Consider the following 23,303-nt stretch of genomic DNA (forward strand, 5'->3'; position numbering starts at 1 on the left):
ATGATGCGACTGTTGGTATGCTTGAAGTTGTCCCAGAGCTCCTTACACTGTTCTCATTTTTTTGGATTATTATTTTGCTGTTCTGATCGGGTGTTTTTTGCTTCCTTATAGTCCAAATTGCTGATTTGATTCTTAGCTTTTTCTACTCTATTGTTGATTCCTTGTAAATTATTCTTCATTTCAGTTAGTATATCCTTCATTTCTGACTGGTTCTTTTTTTATGGTTTCCATGTCGTTTTTCATGCTGCTGAAGTTCTAAGTTAGTTGAGCATCCTTATAATCAGTGTTTTGAACTCTGCATCTAGATTTCTTGTTTCCATTTTGTTTAGTTCTTTTTCTGGAGTTTTGTTCTTCATTTGGGACATTTCTTTGTCTCCTCATTTTGATAGTTTCCCTGTGTTTGTTTCTGTGTATTAAGTAGAGCTGCTACATCTCTCAGGCTTTGTAGAGTGACCTAATGCAGTGGGTTTCCTATGGTGTCCAGTGGCATAGCCTCCTCGATCACTCAAGCCGGGCACTCCAGGTGCATCCCATGTGTGGGCTGCATACCTCCTGTAGTTGAGCCTTGATTATTGTTGGCACCTCAATGGGAGGGATTTTAGTTGTGTATTATTTGCACTATTTCTGTTGTGTCATGTGCAATCTCTTGACCAAGCCTATTTTAAAACTCTGGTAGAGTACCATTTTATACATAGTCTCAACTCCAGAATTGGTATTGTTTGCATGGAAAGATTAATAGCACTGATTAGCTTTGTAATATTTTGCACTTTTTGAAATGTCTGGTTTTTTTACATGATTATATTTAAAACTCGAGTAAATACTGAAATAAAACCATATTGACCCGTTGCCTACCGTTACCTGGTTCATTCACCATAAAGAAATTCTGTATAATAACCATTTTCTCTTCCCCTGTGGATTGCTAAACACATTTAAAAAATAAAACTTTTGAGCAAAAAGCTAATATTTAAGTTCTTTTCCCTTGCCTGGTGTTTTCATTGTCATAGGCAGATATAGTTGAGAGTTTATAGCATGGCGGTTTAAAGGCAAATACTGAGACTGTCCTTTGAAGTTTACAGAAATCAGCTACTACTGTAGTATAATCACTTATGTCAGAAGGGGAAACCAGTGCTTTACTCTGAAAATGTTCCAGCTCTCAAACGCTACACACACATTCACCATTTTATCTGAGTATCGCATTTACTAAAGGGAAAAGATACACTGAAAATATGTTATAGAAATTAATGTATAAGACAAGGTCATATCTAATATAATAAAAGAGAAACATGCAAAGTGACCGTACCTCTGCTACGCCCAACAGCCAATCAGAGCAATTATATGCAAATTAACCCAGCCAAGATGATAGCCGCAGCCACGGAGCTAGAGCAAGCAGGAGGGTTGGTTGCCCCAGCAATGGAGGAAGCCAAGCTTCCTGCCTGCCCTGACTGGCTGTGGCCTCTGCTCAAGGCAACAAAGTTTTAATTATAGAAGATAAATAAATCCCAGATACCTGCTTCCAGCCAGCCTCCACTGGGAGCTTAGGTGGCTGGGGGCCGTGGCCAGCCTGCAAACAGCCATCAGCCCCTCACCCAGGATGGCCACACCCTCATGGGGTAAGGGTCCCCCCTGGGGGGCTTGGCCAGCCTGCAAATAGCCATCAGCCCCTCACCCAGGCTGGCCAGGCACCCCATTGGGGACCCCCACCCTGATCCGGGACACCCTTCAGGGCAAACCAGCCGGCCCCACCCATGAACCAGGCCTCTATCCTATATAATAAAAGGGTAATATGCAAATTGACCCTAACAGCAGAACAATTGGGAATGACTGGTCACTATGATACACACTGACCACCAGGGGGCAGACGCTCAATGTAGGAGCTGCCCCCTGGTGGTCAGTGCATTCCCACAGGGGGAGCTTTGCTCAGCCACAAGCCAGGTTGATGGCTGCCAGTACAGCGGTGGTGCTGGGAGCCTCTCCCACCTCAGCAGCACTAAGGATGTCCAACTGCAGCTTAGGCCTGCTCCCCACTGGCAAGTGGACATCCCCCGAGGGCTGTTGGGCTGCCAGAGGGATGTCTGACTGCCAGCTTAGGCCCAATCCCCCTGGGGAGCAGGCCTAAGCCAGCAGGTGGATGGACATCCCCTGAGGAGTCCCAGACTTGAGAGGGCACGGCCTGGCTGAGGGACCCCCTTCCCGAGTGCACAAATTTTTGTGCACCAGGCCTCTAGTTTAACATATAACCTCAATAGAGAAAGTTAGTTGTAGGTACGAGAGCATCCATTCTAATGATATCCTGTAATTGTTCCTTTTAGTTCATTATGAAGAGGGACAGAAAAAGATTTGTCCTTCAGATAATGATCTCTGTTATTTTTCTTTCTTGCCTTAGCCATTTGGCAAAGTTGATGCATTTGGGAGGATCTTCGGTCATGAAGGGAGAGAAAGAAGCTCATGAACACAGTTAAGGACAAATGAGGTAGAAACAGTCATCAGTTATTAGCACTGAAACCACACTCCTAACCATTTTCTTTTTTATTGTGTTTACTTAGTAATTTGACAAATCACTTATGTCCACAGTATTAAAAATAGACAGCACTATCTAGCTGGACTTGGATAAGATATGCAAAGCAGTGGTAAACCAGCCAGAAACGGATACTTCCCTAGTTAAGGCTTAATGGAACTGTCACCAGAGAAAGTAAACAGAACTAAAATAATCTAGTTGGTCATGCCCTAAATTTTAAGATTTTGAGGTATAGGAAATGAAGTTTTGAGAATTGACTCTAGCTTTTAGGATAAAGTAGGGCTATGTAAAGGCTTCCTTGTGACAAGATCCTTCTAAGGGAGGCATTTATGCCCTAGCCAGTTTGGCTCAGTAGATAGTCAGCCTATGGACTGAAGGATCTCGGGTTCGATTCCAGTCAAGGGCATGTACCTCAGTTGGACACTCAATCCTCAGGGTTGGAGTATGTGAGGGAGGCAACCAATCTATGTTTCTCTCCCTCTGTCTCTCCCCCTCCCTCCCACTCTCTCACAAAATCAATGGAAAAAAATATCCTTGGGTGAGGATTAACAACAACAAAGGCATTATATGTAGAAACACCTCTGTAGACCTTGGGATACCAATCTTATGAACCAGATTCGTACGCTGTTGGAGTATTATTGAAGGATCTCTTATGAGAATGCATGGCATACAATAGTGAAAAGGAACCTCCTCATGATGAATTCATGTGAGCAGGGGAAAAACTGCATAATCATATGGAACAGAATGAAATGCTGATGTCCTCACTTGTATCTTTTAACAGGTGAAAAGGTAGGAAATTCTTGTCTTCCCATGGTCCAGAGAGGAGGGGCCGATTCACCTATTCTTCTCCATTGAGGTAGCTCCAGTTTCTAAATATCAAGATGATAAGGATCCATAGAATTCTTTTGTGCAGTGGGTAGTACAAGTGTGTTGTGAAATGGTTTATGGCATTCTGCATCAGTCAGAGGAGGGTAATACTGCCGGTAGCAGACATAGGCAAATGTCAGGCCAATCACGGATCCAGTTAGAACATCTGAAGAGAGAGGAGATGAAGTCTTCTCTTAATCATATTAGACTAGCGGTTCTCAACCTGTGGGTCGCGACCCCTTTGGGGGATTGAATGCCCCTTTCACAGGGGTCGCCTAAGACCATCGGAAAACACATATTGTTTTTGTGATTAATCACTATGCTTTAATTATGTTCAATTTGTAACAATGAAAATACATCCTGCATATCAGATATTTACATTATGATTCATAACGGTAGCAAAATTACAGTTATGAAGTAGCAATAATTTTATGGTTGGGGGGTCACCACAACATGAGGAACTGTATTAAAGGGTCATGGCATTAGGAAGGTTGAGAACCACTGTATTAGACTCTTCAATCATGTCAGACAGCACACAGTATAGAGAACTTGGCCCTCTAGGTTATTCTCATTGTTTGGGTTGCAAAAACCCAGGTTTAGGGCCTTCTCAGTTTGACCATAAAGTTTATAGGATTATCAGATTGCTCTCTAAGCACCAAAGCAAAACACATTTTTAGTTAAGTATAAGAAGCCTTTTTCAAGTACATTAGATTAACAAAGGTTCACTTCATGCTATTAACAATTTTCCTTGTTTTCACCACTTAAAGCATTCTAGAGGAAGGAATAAACTCTTCAGGAGTCGTCTCTCTTTTAAAAAAATTAGTTTACGTTGAATGAATTTTAGTTTCATTTCTGAACAAGATCTCAGACAACTTGATTTTTATTTTAAGACAGTAAATAAATTTGAGCTTTGAGGTTTGTTGTAAAACATTTCTTATACAGTGGGGCCTTGACTTACGAGTGTCCCGACTAACGAGGTTTTCGAGATATGAGCCGTCTCTCGGCCGATTTTTTGCTTTGAGTTGCGAGCTAAAATTCGCATTATGAGCCAGCTTCAGATACCCCACCACTAGTTGGCGCAGCGAACGTCACAGTGAACGCCACATCAGCCCAGCATCACGTGTCTCACTCGTTCACAATTGACTTGACATATGAGTAATTTGAGTTACGAGCTCCATCACGGAACGAATTAAACTCATAAGTCAAGGCCCCACTGTAGTTTATTCTAAATTTATGATGCTCAAAATAATGGAAAAATTAGGACATTAATTCTTGGTTATCTCTTTAAAAGGTCCAGTCTCCTTTCTCATCTTTCATATAGTTATAAATGCATTCTCTTAGGATAGGCCCCAGACCATCTCATACTCACTGGTTTATTCATTCAACAGACTCTTAATGAGCATCTCCTCTGTGCCAGGTGCTGGAGATAAAATGATGAGTGATAGATACATGGAAGCTTCCATGGCATTAAGACCTTGCTTACCTTGCCAGTGATGCTTGTAGTCACAGGTGCGGGACAGTGCAATCACAGTTGCTAGAAGAAGAGGTGACAGAAAGGCACAGAACCTCCAAGATTTTCCACGGCCTTGTGGTGTGAAGCAGTGTAACTTCCCTGCCAGGTAGAAGGAAGCAAAGGCCAGCCCAGCAAATGCAACTAGAAGAGAGAAGACCTGTAAGTGTACGATTTAAAGGAAGCTACTCACTAATCTGCAAGTAGGAGGCCAGGGGACACGAACATATTTTATCCCTTTTTTTTGTATATTTCTGGAGTAGAACACTGATTATGAGGGAGAGGGAAACTAAAGGAAAAATTAAACACTTTATTTTGTGATGCAAAATTAATTATTTATCCTAATAGTTTTTGGAGTACTGGGTGTATGACTTTGGGCAGGTTACTTTACTTCTCGATGCCTTAGTTTTCTCATGTATAAATGGGAATCGTAAAAATAATAGTACCCACTTCATTGGGCTAGTAGAGTGTCAAATGAGGTAGAATCTAAAATGCTTTCCACTAGCTGGTGTGGCTCAGTGATTGAGAGTCAACCTATGAATCAGGAGGTCACGGTTCGATTCCTGGTTTGGGCACATGCCCGGGTTGTGGGCTCAATCTCCATTTTGGGGTGTGCAGGAGGCAGCCACTTGATGTTTCTCTCTCATCACTGATGTTTCTCTCTCTCTTTCCCTTCCTCTCTGAAATCAATAAAAACATATTTTAAAAAATATAATGCTTTTCAAAACACCTGACACACAGTGTCAAAGGTTAGTTAATATTTCTATGACTAGTCCCAGGTGGTAAGATCTAACAAATAATACAATAGTAATAGTAATAAAATGTTCACATCTCATGAAGGTAAACTACCTCCCCTATTTTTGAATATTTACCCTAATATTTGAGGCTCAGGCTTGTGAAATCTTGGGGTTCTTAAAAGATACAAGAACAAGAGTAGTACGATGTTTCCATCCTCACAAGCTTCCTACGGTAAATGCAATGATCCCCCAAACCACAGAAGTAGAGTCCGCAGGGTAGGCATACAGGAAGCATGTCCACTAGGGAAGCTCTTACGGCCCTCATTCACCACATCCTCATCTCCTGTGCACGTCAGGTCAGAATGGGCTTGCCCATCAGGGAAGCAGCGGTAGAAGAAGTCCGGGCGTGGTCTGGAAGAAATGAGCAGATGCCATTTCTAGTCACAACTCCAGAAATTATATTTTAGTGTATCAGACACCCATAATCCTGTTAACTGTTGGTTAAATAGTGTCCCAGGCAAAATCGTGCGATTGGGACCGAAAAGAGCCCAGTGTCATCCGCAGGACTGAGGGGCAGGGAAGGGAGCAAGAACAGGCTGAGAGCAAAGAAGAGAAGGATGAGGGGAAAGATGTGTGCCGAGTGCCATCAACCATCTCTCCTGCCGCGGGAAGGCCGAGGCAGGCACTGGTGGCTCCCTCTTGTCACTTACCTCCCCACTATCAGCTTTACTGTGTTGGTAAAAACACCATTCAGAACCAGGGCAAGGCTGGCAGCTGGAAGACAAAGAAACCCATCGTTAGTGGCATCCACTTCGAAGGAACTGCATGGTCACTGCCTCAGTGACAACAGACATGGCCTTTCTGAGTTAGAGGAATGGTCGGGCTCAGGCTGACTACACAGTGGGGAATGCCAGCTGCGCTCCAAAGGGTCTCGGTTCAACATACCCTGGTTGTTGCAGGTTCAATCCCTGGCCTCTGTTGGGACGTGTGCTGGAGGCAACCAATCGATGTGTCTCTGTCACATCAATGTTTCTAGCTCTCCCCTTCCCTTCGACTCTCTCTGAAAATCAATGGAAAAAATATCCTCAGGTGAGGATTAACAACAACAACATGATTCTGGCCCTCAGTTGGCTGCTCAGGGTGGCACAGGAGAACTTCTGTGCAGGCTGAAGGCATTTCTGAGGCACACATCACCCAGGGCATGCAGGCACACCTGTGAGGCTGAAAGTTCTTACAGTGCTATTTCTCTGTCTCCCAGGGTAACAAGTGGGGTCCAGGGCAGATACAAGTACTTCAGGAATGTAGAACTCGGTGGCTTCCACACACTGAGGCCACACCCTGCCTTCCCAGTCCAGCACTAAGGCAAGACACCAGCTAGAAAGGGTTAGCTCTCACCCAGGCAGGCTTGTTTGCTGTCCGTTGTGTCCGCCTTCTTGAGACATTTGGCCAGGAGGATCAGAGACAGTGGAGAGAGAAATGCAATGACCTGAACCAGAAATGCCAAAGGTTAACAATCAAACAAAACCACAAAACCAGTTGGTGAAGGAGCTCCCACACGCAGTGGTTCTCAACCTTCCTAATGCCGCGACCCTTTAATACAGTTCCTCATGTTGTGGTGACCCCCAACCATAAAATTTTCGTTGCTACTTCATAACTGTAATTTTGCTACCGTTATGAATCGTAATGTAAATATCTGATATGCAGGATGTATTTAGGCGACCCCTGTGAAAGGGTCGTTCAACCCCCAAAGGGGTCGCGACCCACAGGTTGAGAACCGCTGTCCCACAGGAAGAGGGATGGAAGTGACAGAACTCATGTCAGACCCAACCGCTTCCCAGGAAGACAAACTCAGGTTCAGCCTCTCTAATGGCCCGACACCCTCGGGCACTGCGCTCACAGACCTTGGCTCCCAACGCACTGGCGAGGGCGCCCTAAACCTGACTCAAACATTAGGAAGCAACATCTTCGCACGTTATCAAAGCGAGTAGTAAGCTCCCCACAAAGCCCATTTTGGAGCCAGAATGACCGCTTTGGCTTCCCAGCTTTAAAGCCCAGTTTGCAGTCCCCAGGGGCAGGAGGAAGGGCTCGTTCTCCACGCACAAACATCGACTTGGTAGGGAAATACTCTGCTTCCACATACGGATTCCGGTACAGCCACATCTCCTCGGGCTGGATAAGCCTCTGGAAGGGAGGGAGCAGCTCTGTTACCCTGAAGGGAAACAAAAAAGTGCGGAGCACGTTGGTCTGCTTCCCTCCGGCTCCCCGCGACCTCGACCTCGGAAGAGCCTGCAGCGCTGCGGGGCCCCTCCCACCCGGTCCATGCAAGAGGGTGTCGCGCCCTGGAGTCCGATCCGTAAGCCGCTTACAGGAAGGCCGTGAACAGTGCGATCCGCACGCCCAGTTCGGCCCCGAGGGCCGCCGCTGTCTTCCTCATCCCAGCCATGCCGCCGCTCAGCCCGGACGCGCGCTGACGTGGCAGCCGCTGCGGCGAGGACGCGAGGCCGTCCCGGAGGCTGGGTCTCAGCGGCTGTCAGCGCCCCCTGGCGGGCACTCGGGGAACTGCACGCAGGGGAGGCGCTCAGCCTCCTTAGCCGGGCTCACAGGCAGTCAGCCGTCCAGGAAGGAGCGGCAGCTTGGCGTGTTCTCAGATCACCTAGCAAAAGGGACGGAAAGCAAGCAGTGCTGCTCTCCGGTGCATTCGGCAAGGAGCTAGTTCCCAGTGTCCTGCCACGCAGGCTACCTTCCCGTCTGATAAACCAATGGGATGAAAGTGGTTTCAGCTTCCCAGTCATGTCCTTCGCCAACTGGCCAGTGCCTGGATATTCTCAGAGGATACCAAAGCACGTAGCACCATTCTCCAAGGACCTTTCCTCCACTAACACAAAACCTCTGCATTTCCGGGTCCCAGTTTATTAGCAGCGTTGCATTTTGAAGGAAGGTGTACTTACCTCGCACCCAGGACTTGCTGTGCTGCAGGCCTTGCTGACTGAGAGTTGGCACACTGTGTAGGGCGGCACTGCAGCCAGTCCCCTCCCCCCCAGGAAGGCCTCTGGCCCAGTGACTTATAGCAAGAAACCACAGGCAGTGAACAAGTCCACATATTTAATTTGGAACATACAGGACAATTTATTGAAGTCAATCTCAAGCAAAATCTGAAATCAGTGGAATGTCATTAAAAACCTTTCCAAATTAATCCTCATGGAAGCAAAAAACCCCCAACAAAACAAGCCACATTTGAATTCCAAAGTATTTATAAAATAAAAAAGGCAACATCTCAGTAAATATAATATACAAAAATTGTATATTCCTACCAGCACAGATAGCAGTAAGCAGCTTAAATATTACAGGCAATCCTAAATACACGGTAACGAGTCAACAATAAGCTATCTATATACAGGTTAACCAAGCTTTTCACACTCCACACTATGCAATAAAACATAGGCCAATCAACAAAATCCCCAAAATATATATCTTGAAGTCTGTGTGGCAACATCAAGTCGATATACAGTAATGCCCTAGTGGAACACCCCCAGGAAAAATGGTCACTAATCCTTTAGTGTCGAGCTTCTAGCCAAGTCACAGAAACTCAAAAGAGATTGACTTTAGTGAATATTGGTGCTTTGTTATTAAAGACTCAAGTCTCAAGTGATTTAGGTAAAATAACATTTCACAGGATCTACAAAGTTTATTACAGATAAAGTACAGAAATAACCAATCTACAAAGGTTGTTATCATAGATAAAGATCACAAGGAAATGAAAACAGAATCTGTAGGTATCTGTGTTTGTGCAATATCACAAGTGAGTAAAAATGAATTTCTCATATCAATTCAAATTTGCACACACCCTTGTATATAAAAAGAATCTTATTATTAGCCAGTTGTAATCATCATTTAGCAACTTGGTTGTCTGTGGCAATAATAATTTTCTTTTTTAACATAGGGTATGTGACAGCATAAATGAAATAAAGGGAGAGATATAAACAAATTTTATCCAGTCCACTTCCAAACTGACAAGAATACCTATCAATACCTAATCCAGATAATCTGCATTCACGCATATCAGAAGTCTGGTGGGCAGGGAAGGGAGTACTGAACCTGAGGGTGCTTCTTACCAATATGCAGATACAGTAACGTCACATAAGAAAACTAAGGACTGAATAAATGACTTTGGCAACTACTCATCTTTTCCCTTTTATTACATGTTAATGACTTTCAGAGGCTACCAAAAAACAGGTAACTCTCTCTCTCCTCCCCCTTCATACGTATGTGCCACAGCACCTAACTGGTCACTTAAGCAATGGACTGACAAAAAAAAGAATGGAAATGGTTTTTAAACACACAGGTTACACCCAGCATTTCAAGAGTGTAACATAAGTGCAAATTCCCCCCACCCCCTTCCCAGGCAGGCATACATGAGAAAGAAAGAAGAGGTGCTTAGGTTGACAAAAGGATAAAGAACATACATAGGAAATATTCATCAAAATGCTGCTGGTGTCCCATGCAGGAGTCTCTCCCTCAGATGTGTACATTAGATCTGAGAAACCTACTGTGAACACACTCTCCCACTTGCAGAACTTCACCTTTAATCCGAGTGAAAGAGGAGAAGAGACTAGGCTATTTTCAAAACAGTATATAAAACAATGTTTTCTACTTCATAAATTTTAAAATAACTGTTAACATAAGGAGAATCTGAAGAATTTCAAGTACTTAAAAAACCTGAATTCATGAGGCAGAGGTCTCAAAGTTAAAGTGACTACTTCGCACCTGTGGTAAACATCATCGCCCCCCTCCCTTATCCTACTCTCCCACCCCCTTTTCTCCCTGTGCCCCACCCCAGGTAAAAGTTGGTAGACTTCAGTATATACAAATTTCCAACTTTTCAATATTTGTCAATACATGACAAAGCTGACTAATTATATCTATGCCCTCGCTAATCTGAAAATGGGAGAAAGTTCTCTTCTTTGTTGACAAATAACCACAGACCGGTTCTATGTGGCCCTAGGTCAAAGGACATTACTCCAAATGATCATTTCGTGTCTGCAGCAACTTGGACAACTTGGGGGTGGCTAGATACATCAGCCTTGTAGGAAGTATGACAAGTCTAACTGCACTGCCCATGGAGCCGCTTCCCAGGATCATCGTACCTCACGGACAAGCACGTCACACATAGCTTCCCAAGCGTGACTGTTTTCTTATCCTGCTGGGACACAGCATGTGGCAGCACCTTGACTTTAGGGTGAACGTTAAAGGAAGCTTTGTGTTTAAAAATGAAACAAAAGACAAGCAATAAATGCTGGGTAGTCCAGAGATTACATTCTGTACAGCTGGCCTATGTATCCGTTTCCAAACTGCAGATCTGGTTGGACCCTGATTGGAACACATACCATGCAACAAACGACTCCATAAGGAGGCCCTACTTCATGAACCAGGAAAGAGTTGCCCAACAACCTGCCCTGTCTCAGAGTCCTTTACATGATTACCTCAGAATTGCACAACATTATTTACAAATACTTGGGAATGGCAGAAGGGAACTGGAGCAGTCTTACCTGCCCCCATTATTATTATTATTATTTTAGTTTTGAGGTATGTTCCTGCCTTGAACATACAAGTTTCGATGATTCTAAAAGTAAGCCTATTCTATAACTTAGGCCAGATTATTTTTGAGAATTAAGATAGAATGGGAGCTTGTTAAAACAAACAGGAAAGTAAACCCCGCCTCGCCCCTAACTCGAGCCCTGATTAAACACTGAGGAAGTGACTGTGTCCTCGGGCTGCTTCAGCCTTCTCAGCCACTACGGCCGCTCCTGCTTCCTCATGCCGGCCACGGCCCAGCCCCTCTCTCACGGCACAGCGTCTGGAATTTTTATCAGGATTTCATCTTTAGTTTGTTACTGATCCAATTTCCGATGCTTTATGATGATTATAAAAAACCTTATTTTCACTTCTTCCTCCCAAGAATTAACATGAGGTTAAAAAAAATACCATTATCCCAAGCTGCTTTAAGTTATTTCATTTTGGACAATAATAAAAACCAACCACGTATGCTCTGACCACATACAGTTAAAAGTTAACAAATACCAACCTCAGACTGAGTGAGCAGTGTGTGTTTGGAATATTTCATTGGGGAAGCACAGACAAGCACAGTGCATGTATACTATGCACATTTAAAGCACAATTTATTCTTTTTCTGCTTCCAGAACCTGCAACTTCACATGTATTCAATAGTCAACAGTAACACGACGGAGGTGTAAGAAGAGCTCCTTGGCACTGGCATGACTAAAACCACTTTTTAGACCATGAAAGAACACTCATGCACAGACCCAGAGCTAGGGTTAGCTATTTTGTTTCCTACCCTGATTTCTGAAATGTCAGAACAAACCTATTAGTCACCCCGCCCCCCTAATTAAGAAGGCTCAGCAGAGCTCTATTATATATACACAAACAAAATGTGACACAATGAAGAACTGCATAAAAATACTTAAACCTAATGTATTTGTGTTTATAGACTAGACCCTGGCTTACCATATAAAAGTCATCAGATATCAAATAGCACTAAGGAGATAAGATTTCATGTTGGATATTGTTTTAACAAGAGTTACATTTTGAATATGAAAGGAAATCCTTCATGTTAGTAAGTTTAGAAAAGCAAACATTTATCATATATATATATATAAAATAAAGTTTTAGTATGATAAAACCTAGATTTTCTTAAATTATTTTTTAAAAGGACATCAAGCTATATAATTGTTCAAGAGCAAAGGTTAGTGTTTTGGCGAGATGTAATCCATGTTACTTGCAGCAATTACAGTTGCTAACATGTATAGCATTTTCCATTTTGCTCTTTCTTTTGGGACCATATCTAATCAACAGAACTATTGGAGGCCCAATAAGTTACCTCAAAATTAATTGCCAGAATCAGGCAAGTGGCAGTTTAGGAGCTTAAGTAAAGGAAATGTAGTGTTGTTTTTTGTTTTGTTTTTCCCCCCCACAAGACAAAATCCAGTATAATTGCACATTTACATACAAAAAAAAGAGAGGCACAAAACAGCTTTTCTTCTTTTTTCCAGAGAAGAGCTCTAAATTGATAAGAAAAAGAAACACATATAACACAACTGAAGGAGTGTGGTAGAGCATCTACCCTCCCTACCTTCATAAGATTACTAGGTACTTCTTGAGGGAAAATAAATGTTATCAGGTACCAGCAATTTATGTAAGCAGTCAAAATTCACAGAGAAAGTTAACTTTCATTCAAGCTAATTCTAGACTTCTACTTAGTACAGTGTTACAACAATGTCTGACATTACTAATTATTTCATACAAGGAATACTGGGATATACATATTCCTAGGGGTTAAAAACAAGTGAGTTTTGTGGGCAGACATCTTTGTACACTTGCATCTATGAGATGCAAGCACCACAGCCAATCATTTTGGCTAACACTGCTTCCTTGGGAGCTTTTCCTAAGTGGTTCCTAAGATGAAGTGTATTTGTGTGGCTACTATACACCCTGTAGAAGGGCTTCCCCTCCCTTCTTCTATGGGGACAATGTTAAGTACCAGATAATAGAAATTGTTGACATATAACTTTGAGATGTGCCTGTCCCTACCCCTCCCCCAACCCCAATAGGAACTACACCAAAAAGAGCTATTCAAAAACAATTCAAATTCATCTGTGTAGTTTCACCAGGAAACTTGAGGAGTCAGTTGATAAAGGGAATGTTTGATTAGGAGAGGGAAGCAGAGACAAAATAAAATACCCTTAATTCTTTCCAAGTCAACCAGGGTGTGACAGCAAATGGTGCTTATATCATCCAACTTTTTTGGTCTGTGCCTTTTGTCTCCTCCCTCTAGCTGCCTTTATCTGTCAAGAAATAGGAATGAGCCTGGCCAGTGTGGTCAGTGGTTGAACGTTAACCTATGAACCAGGAGGTCATGGTTCGATTCCCTGCCAGGGCACATGCCTGGGTTATGAGCTCGATCCCCAGTAGGGGGCGTGCAGGAGGCAGCTGATCAATGATTCTCCCCTATTACTGATGTTTCTATCTCTCTCTCCCTCTCCCTTCCTCTCTGAAATCAATAAAAATATGTATAAAAAAGAAATAGGAATGGCCACTCTAATACTGCATTCATATCTACATAAATGCACTTCATCAAAAATACCCACTATCAATGGAGAACACTTCAAACTCAGTAAGTACATCCATTTCTTTTTTTCTCCAAACCAAAACCAAAACCAAAATCACACTATATAACTTTCTAGGTAAAGTTATTGTATCACAAAGCCCACCTAGTTTAAGACCACAGAGGTAAAATCCACAGGAGCATTTTGTTTTCAAGAGGCCAGATTCGATGCTTCCATAGAACCCTTCTCAAAGGCTATGAAAGACATTTGAAAGGAAAGAGAAGTTAGCCTACCTACTACCCAGTAAAGAGGTATATAAAGATCGTCATATCCTTTGCTAGAGGGCTTTCTCCAATTCCTACTTAACACACTCACACATACACTGATTAGACTATCTGAACTACACTTCTCAACATTTTAAAAAATGAAAATAAATAAAGGAATGATGGCGACTTTTGCTTTTTACATCCAAGGACTTTACACTTATGTCATTAACAAAACTTTCTTTTCTCTTTGTTCTTATTTTAAAAGCAAAGACATATCTTTTTCCAACTGCAAGGCCTTGAAGCACAATAAAAGGCAAGCAAGGGCCAAGGGAATCGAACCCTCCACTCAAGAATCACCAAAACAACAAAATCAAACAAAACCCAGATATCACCAACTGCTTCTGCCTCAGGACCAGGCTCCCAGTCTCTTAATAAGGCAGTACTGATGGCAAAGGCTGTGCACACTGCAGCAGTCTCTCCTTTACTAACACACCATCTATTTACGTCCTGCTTTTCCTTTTTGTTCAAAGAGAAAGGAAAAAAGGAAATCACCACCCATTCATTCTTTTGCTTCTTCTCCATGATCTTGTGATTCCAATTTACATTTGATCTTGCTCCAGTATTCTGGTGGCACAGGAGCCCCGGGGTCATGTTCGGAGCAGCAGAGAAGGCCTTCCAGTGCAGAGGGGACCAGAGCCCCCTTCCCATGATCTTTACAGAAGGAACGTGGACAGAACTCACAGAAGGAAACAGCTGCACTGCTGCACTCATCACACTGATGCCACGGGCACTCCCATTTTCCTACGGGGTGGGCAGGAGGAGAAGAGCCCAAGTTAGTGCCTATCTTGATTACCCACGAAAAACCCAGGTTCCCACTTTCTCTGGAGACTGGTCAATTGAATACAACTCCAAATTTCAGCCAAACATTGGTCTGGCTGGATGAACCATTAGGTACAGACGTGAGAGACTGCCCACAGTAGTCACCTATCTATATATATAAAAGCCTAAGCGACTGTTAGGATGGGATGACTGGCCGGTCGCTATGACATGCACTGACCACCAGGGGACAGCTGCTCAATGCAGGAGCTGCCCACTGGTGGTCAGTGCACTCCCACAGCCAACCTCCTGCTGCTGGTCAACCTCCCACGGTCCCTACCCCTGGCTGGCCAGCCCCGATCGGCCCTGATTGCCAGCCAGGCCAAGGGACCCCACCTGTGCACGAATTCACGCACCAGGTCTCTAGTGGTAATAGAAAGGAGAAACCAATCCTTGCTGGCTCACATGTATCCCTAATTCACAAACAGACTTTCACTAGCATAATTTTTGTTTGCTGTGGTTGTTTGTCCTAGTCAATGATTCCTATTCCATGGCTCCACTAAGGACAGTGGAATATATTCTGAGTTATACATAGTTGGCAAAAATGCAAGTCTGAGAAAAGGTCTTAAAGATCTCGCTTACCATATGGTGGCTGAGTCAGGTTAAGGCATAGGAGGTGGTATGCTTTGGGACAGTCCTTTTTATCACACATGACCAGCTCTCCACCATCTCCACATTGAAAACAGTAATCTTCATGCATCTGCTTTGATTCTGTTTTGATTTTTCGTCTCTTCTGCTTTAACTTAGCATTTCTTGCCCTTTCTTCAGTTGTTGCCACACATGTTGACTGGCAGGAAAAAAGGATCATACTTTTAATGATCGTAATGCATGAAGCTTTACAGAGAAGGGAAAATCCTACAACACATTCATTTAATTTAATCTGTTGTTCAATTAACTAAAAACACCAGGAGGACTCATCCCATAAAATACTAAAATAAGCTGGTGTGGCTCAGTTGGTGGGGCTTTGTCCCATGCTCCAAAAGGTGGCCAGGTCAATTCCCGGTCAGGGCACATGCCCAGGTTATGGCTCAAACCCCAGTGGAGGGCATGTAGGAGGCAGCTGATCAATGTTTCTACCGCTTTCTCCTTCTCCCTTCCTCTCTCTCTAAAATCAATAAAAAATATTTTTAAAAAATTACAAGGACACTGAGATATAATTCACATACCATTAAAGCCATCATTTTGTAAAATTAATTATCTTTTTAAAAAGATTTCTTTTAGAGAAAGAGAGAGAGAGAGAGAGAGGGGAAAGGAGAGAGAGAAACATAGATTTGTTGTTCCACTCATTATGCATTCATTGGTTGATTCTTGTATGTGCCCTGACTGGGGATCAAACCCACAACTTTGGCATGTTGTGACTACACTCTGAGCTACCTGGACAAAAGTCACCATTTTATAGTATACTAGAGGCCCAGTGCATAAAATTCGTGCAGGGGGGCGGGGGGCAGCTCTCAGCTCAGCCTGCACCCTTTCGCAATCTGGGACCCCTTGGGGGATGTCCGACTGCTGGTTTAGGCCGATCCCTGTGGGCAATCGGACATCTCTCTTGCAATTCAGGACCGCTGGCTCCTAACTGCTCGCCTGCCTACCTGCCTGCCTGGTCACCCATAACCACTGTGCCTGCCTGCCTCATCACCCCTGACCACTTGCCTGCCTGCTGACTGCCCCTAACCACTCTGCCTGCCTGCCTACCTGATTGCCCCTAACCCCTCTGCCTACCTGCCTGACCGGCCCTAACCACTTGCCTGCCTGCCTGATCGATCCTAACCACCTCTGCCTCAGGCCCCGCCGTGGCAGCTTTGTCCGGAAGGACGTCTGGAATGATGTCTGAAAGGTCGTTCAGCTGTTCGGTCTAATTAGCATATTACGTTTTTATTATTATAGACTAGAGGCCCGGTGCACAAAAATGTGTGCACTCGGGGGGAAGGGGGGGGTCCCTCAGCCCAGCCTGTGCCCTCTTGCAGAATGGGACCCCTCGGGAGATAACGACCTGCTGGCTTAGGCCTGCTCCTGGGTGGCAGAGGGCAGGCCCAATCCCTAGGTATAGCCCCTGGTCAGGCTCAGAGAAAGGCTGATTGGGGAGTTGGGGCGCCGCCCCTGTCATGCACAGAGCAGGGCGGATCGGGAGGTTGCAATGCCACCCTCAGTCACGCTCAGGGTAGGGCTGATTGGGGGGTTGGGGCACAGCCCCCTGTCACACTCAAGGCAGGGTCGATGGGCAGGTTGCGGCACCACCCCCTGTCACGCACAGAGCAGGGCCAATTGGGGTTGGGGCGCTTCCCCCTGTCACTCACAGAGCAGGGCCGATCAGGGGGGTTGGGGCTCCGTACCCTGTCACGCACAGAGCAGGGCCGATCAGAGGGTTGGGGAGCTCCCCCCTGTCACTCACAGAGTAGGGCCGATAGGGGAGTTGGGGCACCACCCCGTCACACACAGAGCAGGGCGGATCAGGGGGTTGGGGCGCCGCACCCTGTCGCACTCAGGGCAGGACCGATGGGGAGGTTATGGCTCAACCCCGTCACACACAGAGCAGGGCTGATCAGGGGGTTGGGGCACCGCAGCCTGTCACACACAGAGCCGCAGGGCAATCAGGGGGTTGGGGCGCCTTCCCCTGTCACGAACAGAGCAGGGCGGATAGGGAGGTTGTGGCCCCGCCCCGTCACACACAGAGCCGTAGGGTGATCAGGGGGTTTGGGTGCTGCCCCCTGTTACGCTGATCCCAGTGCTGGGAGGCATATTACCCTTTTACTATATAGAGGCCTGGTGCACGGGTGGGGGCCGGCTGGTTTGCCCTAAAGGGTGTCCTGGATCAGGGTGGGGGTCCCCACTGGGGTGCCTGGCCAGCCTGGATGAGGGGATGATGGCTGTTTCCAGCTGGTCACACACCCTTCAGGGTGGGGGTCCCCATCAGGGTGCCTGGCCAGTCTGGGTGAGGGGCTGAGGGCTGTTTTCAGGCTGGTGGGTGACTGAAGCTCCCAACCGCTCCTTTTTTTCTTTTTCTTTTTTTTATTCTGGGCCAGCTTTAGCTCTGAGGCTCCAGCTCTTAGGCCTCGGCTGCTGAAAGCAGGTTTCTGGCCTTTGTTTACCTTCTGTATTTGAAACAATGTTGCGATCCTGCTGGCCGAAGCAGGTTTTTGGGGTTTTGTTTAGCTTCTATATTTGTAACATAGCTGCTTAGAGTTGCAGCTCAGAGGCCGGCAGGCGGGGAACGTTGGAGTCTTCTGTCACTGAAGCAAGCAAGCCTCATGTTAGTTTCAAGCTGCCTGGCTGCCGGCCGCCATCTTGGCTGGCAGTTAATTTGCATATCGCCCTGATTAGCCAATGGGAAGGGTAGCGGTCGTATGCTAATTACCATGTTTCTCTTTTATTAGATAGGATAATTAAGTGGGTTTTAGTATATTGTGAATTTAAAAAGAAGTTTTCTAAAAGGATTTTGCTAACTTCAAATTCTATCAGAAATACAAATACATTTTCAGAAACTAACAGATCTTACTAAGATATGCTTCATTGGAAAGTCAGAGTCTAAACTCTGGGTAAACACCACTGAAGATCAGTGAAAGAAACCAGGTACCCATTTGCCAGTATTTTCCTGAGATGGTCATAAGCAAACTTCTGCAGTAGCCCCTCCATACTCCTCCTGGCTCAGGGCATGCCCCTGCACACTGACCTTGGGCCGCACTCCAAGAAAACCACTGCAGTTCTCTGCCCCACAGTGGCACTCCGTCCTGCCGTTGCCCAGGCAATCCAGGTTATAATTAAAAGTTAACTCCATTCCTAAAACAAAAGAGAAATAACTATTCATATTCAAGTCACAGGCAAGAAACTGCTGTCATAGACACTCTCGTAATGAAAAAAAGAGACATCAACTTTTCCCTCCCCCACATTCTACATCGAAGACAGTGATGGAAAAAAGAAAAAAGGCAAAAATATATCTAGAGGAAAACATCCCGACCCACCCATGATTACAGCAAAAATAAAGTCTACAAAAGTCGTCACATCCTTTTCATTGAAGTGGTCAAAAACTATGTAATAGAGACCAGGATTTGAAATCTCTGTTTAAGAAAAATGAGTTCTAGTTTAGCTCTCTTTTCTAAAGCTAATTTAAACTAGTTTCTGAATGAACAATATGTCTGTGGAATTATGACGGCCACACTGTTTCCAGTAATTAATGCCTTGTATTATGATCAGAAAAGAGTTTCGGTTTACTATCTACACCAAAGATCCAGTGATTCAAATTAGGAGGCCCAGCTTTCTTTTAGCTGGGCTTGAACAATCCACCATGAGTCTAGAAATACAACTGAAAGTTGCTACAAACTTAACAAAGGAGAAACTAAGATTTGCTGTTAAGATGCTGGATGGGTAAGAAAAAATGAAAACTCTTGCTTCAGAAGTGTTTTACATCTAATTTGAAACAGAATGATCTTTCAAAATAAACCCGCCCCCCCTCAACAAACCAAGAAACCCACTGATGTTAACACAGGCTTTTAATACTTTAAAAAAAGAAAACAAAAGCTTAACCATCTGGTTACATTATATAGACAGCAATAATGTGGAGATTTAATTCAGAAAGATTGTGCATATAGAGAATTCTGTAATATCCTCTCTTACAGAAAAGCTCTTACTAAGCTCCCCTTTGCAGAATACCGATTTTTACTTCTTACTGGCAGATAACAATTCTAAATGTAACACTTTATCTTATTTGAATAAATATTTGAGGACCAAACCTTGAAGAATGTCCTGCTTTCAAAGGATATACTTGCTTCCTAGGGAGGGGGGCATGGGGAGCAAGTTAGTTTTTTTACCTGCAGGAATATCACAAAGAGCAAAAAGTCCAACTCGAACGTCTCCATTCACTGTCCACTTTTGTGTTTCACAGTTTGGATTACAACTGTGGTTCATAAAGCGAGAGTAATTTCCTTTTGGGCCGGCATCAATTATACGGTCCTTCAGAAAAAAAAGAAAGGAAAGGTACCTTTGATATAAAACTAAAATATAAACATCTTAGAAACATCCAATGCAGTCAAGAGCCACCAGGCAGCAGCATTTTGCTACCAGCTGATGCCTGACGACTGCAAATCTGAAAATGTGGTGCTCTCTGTACATTTAGTAAGTTATCTACTTTCTCTCATGACTTTCAAATCAAAACAATCAAGATGAAGTGGAAACAAACAGACCGTGGAATAATGCTTAGAAGATTATCTGGTCTTTGGTTTAGGAAAAGTATTTCTGAGAGAGCTCTGAGTGCAGACAGCTCCTTGTGATGGGAACAAGGGTGCTGAGCTGTCGGCCCTCCTTTCCTGCTCTGAGCAGAAGCACAACTAGAACAGGGCTAGAGGCTCAGGGCTCAGGCCATGAAGATTAAGTAGGAAAAATGAGAAATTTCTCTTCTGAATAAAGACTTGCAGACATGCTTGAGTGATTTTCTTTCTTTTTTGATTAGTAATAATCACACCTTGGATAAGCCTCACTGGCTATGATACTGCCACTATGCAAAGCAAATAATTTTTTAATTGTTCTAATTTTACTTGTATAGTAAAGTCTAAAATACAATACAAACCTCCCCATTGGGCCCTTAAATTTAAATTCTGATAATATGGATAAGCCCTATAAGATGGATCCTCTGAGTGTTATAAAGATGGCTGGAGGGGTCACTGGCAGTGAAGATAGGATTTAGGGGCCAATCAACAATCTATACATATAAAAGCCCAGCAACTGCTATGGCGAAATGACCAGAATGACCGGTCGCTATGATGTGCATTGACCACCAGGGAGCAGATGCTCAACACAGGAGCTGCCCCCTGGTTATCAGTGCGCTCCCACAGCAGGAGCACTGCTTAGCCAGAAGCTGGGCTCATGGCTGGCGAGTGCAGCGGCGGTGGCGAGAGCTTTGCCTGCCTCTGTGGCAGCGCTAAGGAGCGGTGAACCAAGCGGTAAGGAGCAAGCAGGTGGGTGGTAAGGAGCGAGCAGGCGGGCGGTAAGGAGCGAGCAGGTGGGCGGGCAGTTAGGAGCGAGGGGTCCTGGATTGCGAGAGGGCACAGGCCAGGCTGAGGGGCACCGCCCCCCCATGCACGAATTTTGTGCATTGGGCCTCTAGTCATAAATAAATGGCATTGTATGTTTATGGAATATATATTCATGAAAGCTGTAAAAAGTTTCAAACAATACCATATGAGTTAAAATAATATTTCTTTTACATGATCTCCAGTTCTTAACTTTAATGACATTCTGACTTGATTTTAGGAATGGCCTGGAACACAGGAAACATGGGTACTAATCTTAGCTCTTCATTAAACTGTAACAAGGTATTCAACCATTTACCATGGCTAAACCTCAGTTTCTTGTTCTCTGTAAATCAGAAGACCAGTGAAGAAATTGAATGAGATAATGGACACAGGGTGCATAAATAGGACTTACAACTGCATGTATTAAACCAGCAGTTCTGTCATTTCTCTTATGACAGCATCCATTTCTCCTAACTCATTAAAAAAGTTTAAATGTGCAGAACAATTTTCAGAGTTAGAATTTTGGCTAAATCTGAATTTTAATGGTGGCTTATAACTTAGAATTAGAGCTCCTTCCCTCCTTCAGTGATAAGGCAACTGAGGGCAAGTCTTTCAGTGCCTAAGAGGAGCTGGGACCAGAATCCAGGTGTGTCAACCTTTCCTGCTTCACTCTTACATGACCTGTGCAAGGCTGCAGCAAGCGTTCATTTTGTGCTCTGGTATAATTAGCACATTATAGTGGGAAGCACTCTGGCTACCGCTAATCATTATACTTTGCCTGAAAAAAAATCAAATTAGAGGAAACAGTTCAACCTAAGATCATGAAAACAAAAACAAACAAACAAAGTAATTTTACCTTGGTGACAGTTAACATATAAAAATTGGTTACGCTGTTCTCGTGGGCTCGCTTGATTCGCAATCTGCATTCTTCTTCATCAATTAATTCGCCAACATATTCATTTACAAATTCACCCTACAGAGAAGCATGCAATATGAAAATATGAAACCAATGTATTATATTAGAAAGCATTCCTTAACACAGCATGTATGATCCAAGAGAATTAACCAAAAAGAACCATAGAAATATAACTTCAACCATCAAAACAAATAGTTGCTATTATTCATGAGCATTCAGGTGGCACTATTTTTCTTGTACCAGTGCTGCAAAATATAACGATCTGCTTGTCTCTTTTTGCTGACAATATTATTTCAATAGTCCAAGTGACACAGTTATGGTCTATCACTGGGATCTGGGATAAGGCAACCTCGAGCCTTGAAACTGTACTATAACATTATAAACCATTTATTATGGTTTATATTTGTTATTCTATGAAAATGAATGAATACAGAAAAATTAAAGTGCTGATATCAAATATGAGTGCATGTGCCAAAACTTGATATACCACTGTGAATAAATATCTCTAGCTATTTTGTAAAAGAAATACTTTTGATGTCCAAAGTGACAAACCGTTAACATCAAAGAGTTGTTTACTGAACCACGAGCTGTAAATTAAACTGTGAACTAAAAGAAAATACAGACCTTAGAAAGTGCTAGAAATCTGTTCTTAAAGACGATAAAGAGAGGGTGTAGTTCAGTGTTTATACATGTTTTCCAGTTTCTAAGAAGCCACCTCACAGCAGGAAGGGCATGCTTGACGCTGGCACACGGTCAGGATTTAGGTGTGAAGAGGGGACTCAGTGTGTTTTCAGTTTCATATTTGGCATCTGTCACCTAAATGTACCAAAAATCTTTCCCATGTTGCTACAAAGTCTTGATGATTCTGCTTTTCAGAGACCATATATTTCTAGCTGTTTTGTAAAAGATCAATTATCTTACACTAGCAATTCCTCAAGTGCTAAAGGGCAGAACAATCCTGATTATATTTTCTTTTCTCTTGATTACAGTTGACCCTTGAACAAGATAGTTTTGAACTGTGCAGGTCTATTCACACATGGATTCTTTCAATAAATACCTGTACCATTTTCCATCCGTGGCTGGGAGCCCACAGACAGAGGCTGACTGTGTGCACTGATGTATACCTTTTACATAGGGGACTTGAATATCCTCAGATTCCGGTGTCTGGAGGGGCCTGGAACCAGTCCCTTGTGCCACAACTCGTTTGGGGAAGTCAAAAAAGTTCAACTATGTGTGTGGTCAGTGTCCCTAACCTGTGTGTATTCAAGGGTCAACTGTATATCATGAATTAAGTAAATTAAAACACATTTTAAACTGATAAGAACAGATACTACACTTGATCTTAGCAAAAAGGCCGAGAAGCGATAAAAAAACACATTTTAGAATAAATACAACTACTATTAAAAGGTGTTAAAAAGACATTAAGCTGTACAGTTTTCAGGATGACTCCAAACATTCCCCTGAAATCATAGGCAAAAAAATTTGTATGTGTGA

The 23,303-nt window shown here is 43.7% G+C and overlaps 2 protein-coding genes and 1 pseudogene across 9 annotated transcripts in view; all 3 read right to left on the reverse strand.

The window, feature by feature from the left end:
• Nucleotides 1–2,513: 2,513 nt before the first annotated feature.
• Nucleotides 2,514–8,614, reverse strand: PLPP5 (phospholipid phosphatase 5). 3 transcript variants are annotated; one of them, XM_036298742.1, is made up of 7 exons: nt 7,996–8,614; nt 7,730–7,838; nt 7,025–7,115; nt 6,340–6,403; nt 5,916–6,040; nt 4,866–5,036; nt 2,514–3,548 (listed from the first exon to the last, which is right to left on the reverse strand). In XM_036298742.1, exons 1-7 carry the CDS (start codon nt 8,070–8,072, stop codon nt 3,385–3,387), a joined length of 801 nt encoding a protein of 266 aa, XP_036154635.1. In that variant the 5' UTR covers nt 8,073–8,614; the 3' UTR covers nt 2,514–3,384. The 3 variants fall into 3 exon arrangements, 1 of the variants encoding a protein (XP_036154635.1); XR_004966011.1 differs by lacking the exon at nt 2,514–3,548 and having other exon boundaries at nt 4,899–5,036; nt 5,765–6,040; XR_004966012.1 differs by lacking the exon at nt 2,514–3,548 and having other exon boundaries at nt 4,917–5,052; nt 5,765–6,040.
• A 116-nt stretch (nt 8,615–8,730) lies between these two features.
• Nucleotides 8,731–23,303, reverse strand: part of NSD3 (nuclear receptor binding SET domain protein 3) — a 110,644-nt gene continuing 96,071 nt past the window's right edge. For 5 of the 6 annotated variants that reach the window (XM_036298740.1, XM_036298739.1, XM_036298735.1 and 2 more), the window contains 5 exons: nt 21,750–21,866; nt 19,694–19,835; nt 18,559–18,665; nt 15,474–15,678; nt 8,731–14,816 (listed from right to left, as the gene is read on the reverse strand). In XM_036298740.1, the coding sequence (XP_036154633.1) occupies nt 14,575–14,816; nt 15,474–15,678; nt 18,559–18,665; nt 19,694–19,835; nt 21,750–21,866 (813 nt within the window). In that variant the 3' untranslated portion in view covers nt 8,731–14,574. The remainder of the gene's footprint in view (nt 14,817–15,473; nt 15,679–18,558; nt 18,666–19,693; nt 19,836–21,749; nt 21,867–23,303) is intronic. The other variant, XM_036298736.1, reaches the window with a different exon arrangement.
• Nucleotides 23,074–23,175, reverse strand: LOC118652414 (annotated as a pseudogene).

This window comes from Myotis myotis, unplaced genomic scaffold (genome assembly GCF_014108235.1).
Source record: "Myotis myotis isolate mMyoMyo1 unplaced genomic scaffold, mMyoMyo1.p scaffold_m19_p_3, whole genome shotgun sequence".
Classification (NCBI taxonomy): Eukaryota; Metazoa; Chordata; class Mammalia; order Chiroptera; family Vespertilionidae; genus Myotis; species Myotis myotis.

What these genes read in the sequence shown, in the direction of transcription:
- PLPP5 (XM_036298742.1), bottom strand. Translation starts at nt 8,072, where the DNA reads ATGGCTGGGATGAGGAAGACAGCGGCGGCCCTCGGGGCCGAACTGGGC. An exon ending in GCACTGTTCACGGCCTTCCT is followed by an intron (nt 7,839 to 7,995) that starts GTAAGCGGCTTA and finishes GTTTCCCTTCAG; the next exon opens with GGTAACAGAGCTGCTCCCTC. An exon ending in CTACAAGCATCACTGGCAAG is followed by an intron (nt 3,549 to 4,865) that starts GTAAGCAAGGTC and finishes CTCTCTCTTCAG; the next exon opens with ATGTTCTAACTGGATCCGTG.